Source organism: Mus caroli, unplaced genomic scaffold (genome assembly GCF_978045245.1).
Source record: "Mus caroli unplaced genomic scaffold, Mus_caroli_1 scaffold_5, whole genome shotgun sequence".
NCBI lineage: Eukaryota > Metazoa > Chordata > Mammalia > Rodentia > Muridae > Mus > Mus caroli.
In genome coordinates, this window is record NW_028227260.1 from 11,773,039 (window position 1) to 11,778,675 (window position 5,637).

Sequence of the window (5,637 nt, forward strand, 5' to 3'; positions counted from 1 at the left end):
TGTATATAAGGACACCATTGCTCTCTTCAGACACACACCAGAAAGGAGCATTGGATCCCATTACAGATGGTTGTCAGCCACCATGTGGTTGCTGGGAATTGAACTCAGGACCTCTGGAAGAGCAGTCAGTACTCTTAACCGCTGAGCCATCTCTCCAGTCCTGTGCCAAGATTTTTAACGTAATGTTTTCCACCTTAAATTTCAGCCCTGCTTACTATCTGCTTAGAGTCATCCTGGAGGACTTCCTTTACAAAACTTGTAGAGACTGCAAATGGTTTCATGTGGGGCTTCCATAAAGGCATATGCTCAGAAACTCATAATGTATGGTTTAATATTTTAATGTTATGATATTGAATTTCTTGATGTTTTTATCTTTGAATTTGAGAGTGTTGTTTTTTTGTTTGTGTTTCTGGTTTTGTGTGTGTGTGTGTGTGTGGTTTGTGCTTTGTTTTGACTTGCTTGAGATAGAGTCTCCCTACCTTGTTCAGGCAAATGTCATACTCCTGGGATCAACCAATCAGAGTAGCTGAGGCCAGTTGAGGATTATGATGCTTGACTTAATTTGTTCTATCTGTGAAGCTCTGCAGAAAATGGAGCGGGAGTTTATGGTTTGGAGCCAAGCCTAACTTTTGATAGGTTTTTGATCATGCCCTTTCTCTGTCTTATGACTTCTGCTACCATCTACCTGAGGCAGAATCAAGTAGAACAAATAGAATGTTGTGGGATTAGCAAAATGTGGAGTCAAGGGAGAGGTGCCACCTGGTTTAGCATCAGAAATGTCAGGGTGGGGGGAATCAAAGCAGGGCCTGTACCTCACAGAGGCTTTTTGTGAGACATATCCACAAGTGTTCCTGTTTTAGTCTGACAGCACAATGGTGGGTTCTGTGGGCAACTTAGTAGGTAAGCATGGACCTGTAGCCTGCCCTAATCTAGACACAGAAATTTGAATTCCATGAAGGTTGATCTGTGGGAGTTGTAGCAGTAGGCTATGGGAAGGGGGGGGTAACTTTCACACCTGAGTTAGGATACTGAACGTTGGTGTAGTGGCTAGCAAGAGGAACCTGGAAGGTGATGAACAGATTCTCAAGTGCCTGTGGAAGGGTTGTGTGACATTAAAGAACTAAGAACATGGTAGGGACATTTGGAGTGGACACAGTGGTCACCGCCTCAAAAGAGAAGAATTACCACACTAATGACTGGAGTTCTGCGCTCAGTATTTCAGAGGCCTCCAGGCAGACTGCAGACTGTGAAGAAAGGTGCAGAATCTCTCATCTGTACAGAGTGGATTCGTCACAAATTTACCAGATCAAGAATTCCAGATAAAGTGTTTCAGCCTAAGCCTGAAGATCATGAAAAATACGGTGGGGACCCCCCCCCCAGAAACCTCATAAACTGCACATTGTTACAAGAATAAGAAGTACAAAGAGGCGTCCAACTGGGAAAAGGATACCATCAGAATGCTCGGACTGCAGAAGGCACACAGCCCTAAGAACATCCCGCAGGTGAACGCAAAGCTGAAAGTGGTTAAACACTTGATACACGTCCAGCCCCTGAAGCTGCCACAGGGACTTCCCACAGAAGAGACAATGCCCAGCATGTGCCTCAAGGGCACTGGGGAGTTGGTCATGTAGTGGCATCTGAAGCCTGTGGAGCAGGAAGCGAAGTCCTGACTCCACACAGCTTCAGCTCACAGATGCCCTTACTGAGGAAGCCGTTCTCATTAAAGTATATGTTCATCCAGTCCCCCCCCCAAAAAAAAAAAACCCCGACAACTAAGAACACTGTTAGGAAGAGGAAAAGAGTGGAATTAAATGAAAAGTTTTATATTTTACTGCATTATCTCACTGCTTATTTTTATTTTGTGTGTATATATGTTTCCATATTCATGTCTGTAGGCACACATGTATGCTTGATGTGGAAGCCGTAGGTCTGTGCCTGATGGTTTCCTTAATCATTCTCTACCTCACTTATTTTGATAAGGTTTTTTACTGGACCTGGAGCTCTTCGCTTGGCATATCTAGAGATCTATCTGTGCCCTCTCAGCACTGCAGACAGGAGCAGCCTCCATATCCGGCTTTTCTCATGGATGCTGGAAATCTGAACTCAGGTTTTCACGCTTGTACAGCAAGCCCTTTGCCCCAGCTTTTCCTATTTCTTTTGAAACATGGGGTTTTAAAATACTTAGCCTTGACAATTATGAAATTAGCTCCAACTACAGAAAACATCTGCAAAAACATGATTCAATAGTTAAAATTAAGGTAAATACTCACCATCTTGCCATCTTGTCCTAGGGGGTGAGACAGTTTCCACTTGTCTACATATATACCCAGCACAATTTGAAGCCACCCTCTCTCTAAATATTTTGCTCCTGTTTTCTGTTGGCTGTGGCCTACTTGTTGCAGGCCACTGTAAGATCTGGGAGGAAGTTTTTTTTTTTTTTAAATTGGATATTTTCTTTATTTACATTTCAAATGTTATCCTGCCCCCCAACTATCTATCCCTTCCCCCATCCCCTTCTCTTGTGAGGATGTTGCCCCATCCACCCACCCACTCCCACCACCCCACCCTCAAATTACCCTACACTGGGGCATCCATCAAGCCTTCACAGGACCAAGGTCCTCTTGGGAGGAATGTTTTAGAGTTCTGCTTTCTGCTGTTGCTGAACTTAAAATCTAAAAATTGAAATCTCATGGTTTGGCATGTAACTCCATTGGGCTTCTCTCCAGCTCCCAACAGCATGCCTGCCTTGAGCATACATTGTACTTTGCTTATCTGCCTCTCCTAAGAATCTGAAAACACACCCACTAACAAACATTAAGGCTAACTATTCATCTAATAATGAATGAAAACACACACACTTCCATAGACAAGTCAAAACAAAACCCTGTGAGGTCAGGCAGTGGGAATGAGGGAAAGAGCCTTGTGCTTTGAGAAGGTTAGACACATTTCTCAATCCAAAATTTAAGGAGTATAATAAACTCCAAATGAACTCGAGTCTCAGGGTTTGTGAGCGGTTCGGGAAAGAACTGTTGGGTTATCTCAGCTGTGCTGAACATTTTCTTCGGCTACTCCCATCACCAGCTGAGCTCATCAATCTTGGAAGGCAGCCTAGGATATCTCATTCGGCTGTTTAAAACTGGTGATGTCAGAACGCATCACTCTTACTTTTTCACGGAGAATTAATGGTTTGGAAGTCCACTCTAATAGTCTTAGGATCTACAGCCCAAGAAGAAGTTGGTTCTGGACAGTTGCCTGGTTGTATCCAACACCCTCCAATGCCCCTGAGTGCTGGCCCATCAGTGTGCATTATGAGGCAGACAACAAAACCCACCAATGATGTATTGAAGTGCTTGCTAAGTTTAGAGGCATCCATTAGTGGATTCTTGTCTTTAGTGAAATGGAAGTTTGTTATTTAGAAATTGTTTTGAATTATTAATTGATGTAGAAATAAGAAATTCTTTGGCTTGACGCCAGATCATCTTTAGTCTATAAAAATCACTCTGTCTGTTGCATGGTGACGAAACGCTCTTTCTATCTTTCTGGAAGAGAATTAACCAACTCTTAGGTATCTTGTAAAGTAGCAAATAAACCTCACTTTAAGTGAGCTTGGTTTAGTTAGGTCTACAGCTCTGCCCACAGTGTAACAAGACCATAAATCCTATTGCTGGATGTCATACCTTCTCTTGGTACCTTTAGTTCTAACAATAACTGCTTCCATTTCCCTTGTACTTGCTACAAGCAATAAATCGCATTAAACAGTCTCTATGTATTCTTTTATCTTCATAAACATCTCATGAGCCAAATACTATTATTCCCATTTTATAGATCAGGAAACTACCATCCAGATATTCAAGGGTTAAGTAACTTCTCTCAAGTATCAGAGCCTTTTAAGAATAAAGGTGACCTTTGCTTTTTAATTTTACTGGTCTCTTGCTTGTATATTATGGAGATCAATTTTTGTGTTTTTATGGATTTGTGTGTGTGTATCTTGTGTTTCTTGCGCTTTTTTTTTTTTTAAATTCTGGCTTGTTTATTTGCCTGTTTGGTTTTTTTTATTATTTTTTTTAACTTTATCTGTATTTATTTTATGCTGAATTTATTCCCGGGCCATGAGTTTTTGTTTCTTCAGCTTCTTCTGGGATATCTTTTTCTTCTGTGCAACCTCCTCTTCTGGCTTTGGAACGATCTGTTCCTTCTCAGTGAGGATCATCTCAATGTGGCAGGGGGAGCTCATGTATGGGTTAATCCGACCATGAGCTCTGTAGGTTCGTCGGCGCATCTTAGGTGCCTTGTTCACCTGGATGTGTTCAATGACTAGAGAATCTACGTCTAAACCCTTAAGTTCAGCGTTACTCTCGGCATTTTTAAGCATGTGCAGTAAAAATTCAGCACTCTTTTTTGGCCACCGACCCTGTGTCCAGCCCCACTGTTTGGCCTGGGCGCACCTACCGACTCCACCATTATACCGCCGGAATGGCACACACTGCTTCTTTAAAGTGACATCCTTCAGATACTTGGTGGCTTTGCGGATATGCATACCCTTGATGGCCTGGGCGGTTTCCCGGGTGTTCTTAAAGTGAACACGAAGGTTTGACCCTCTTGATTTGCATGATTTTGTGGGGTTTTCTGGGTCAAGAGAGTAGCGAACCATCTTGGCAGGTGACCTCTGGCCGCTTACAGGAAGAGGAAGCGCGAAGGCTACTGGGAGAATTCATGAGACCTCTTTTTAAAAATTTTTATTGATTATTTTATGTATCTACATTTCAAATGTTATCCCCCTTCCTGGTTTCCACTCTGAAAACCTCCCTACCCCCTGCTTCTATGAGGGTGCTTCCTCACCCAACCCACCCACTCCCACCTCACTGCCCTAGCATTTCCCTATACCGAGGCATCAAGCCTTCACAGAACTAAGGGCCTCCCCTCCCATTGATGCCAGATAAGGCTACAAATGCAGCTGGAGCCATGGGTCCCTCCATGTGTACTCCTTGGTTGGTGGTTTAGTCCCTGGGAGCTCTGGGGGGTCTGGTTGGTTGATATTGTTGTTCTTCCTATGGGTTGCAAACCCCTTCAGCTCCTTCCGTCCTTCTCCTAACTCCTTCATTGGGGTCCCTGTGCTCAGTCCAATGGTTGGTTGCAAGCATCTGCATCTGCATTGGTCAGGATCTGGCAGAGCCTCTCAGGAGACAGCTATACCAGGATCCCGTCAGCAAGCACTTCTTGGCATCTGCAATAGTGTTGGGTTTGGTGTCTGCATATGGGATGGCTCCCCAGGTGGGGCAATCTCTGGATGGCCTTTCCTCCACTCTTTGTCCCTGAATTTCTTTTAAATAGGAGCAATTCTGGGTTAAGAGAAAAAAGGAGTTGAAGGTGTGTGTTGGGGGAGGTAGGGAAGTGGGGAGGATCTGGGGAGAGGTAGGGGATGGGAAATTGTGATAAAATATATTTTAGGAAAAATATTTTCAACTAAAAGAAAGTATTCCATAGGCTTGCCTACAGGCCAATCAGATGGGAGCATTTTTCTCAGTTGAGGTTCCCTCTCCTCGTATGGCTCTAAATTTGTGTCGAGTTAAGAAAAAAACTTGCCAGCACAATAGGTATTCGTTTTCAACTTAGCAAGTCCACTATGTTTCATTTATT

At 43.4% G+C, this 5,637-nt stretch overlaps 1 protein-coding gene and 1 pseudogene across 1 annotated transcript; one reads left to right on the forward strand and one right to left on the reverse strand.

The window, feature by feature from the left end:
• The first annotated feature begins 1,192 nt into the window (after positions 1–1,192).
• LOC110286165 (large ribosomal subunit protein uL30m pseudogene) lies at positions 1,193–1,670 on the forward strand (annotated as a pseudogene).
• A 2,424-nt stretch (positions 1,671–4,094) lies between these two features.
• On the reverse strand, positions 4,095–4,717 carry LOC147004474 (large ribosomal subunit protein uL22). The gene has a single exon (XM_085837535.1). It carries the CDS (start codon positions 4,649–4,651, stop codon positions 4,097–4,099), a length of 555 nt encoding a protein of 184 aa, XP_085693661.1. The 5' UTR covers positions 4,652–4,717; the 3' UTR covers positions 4,095–4,096.
• Between the last annotated feature and the right edge of the window lie 920 nt (positions 4,718–5,637).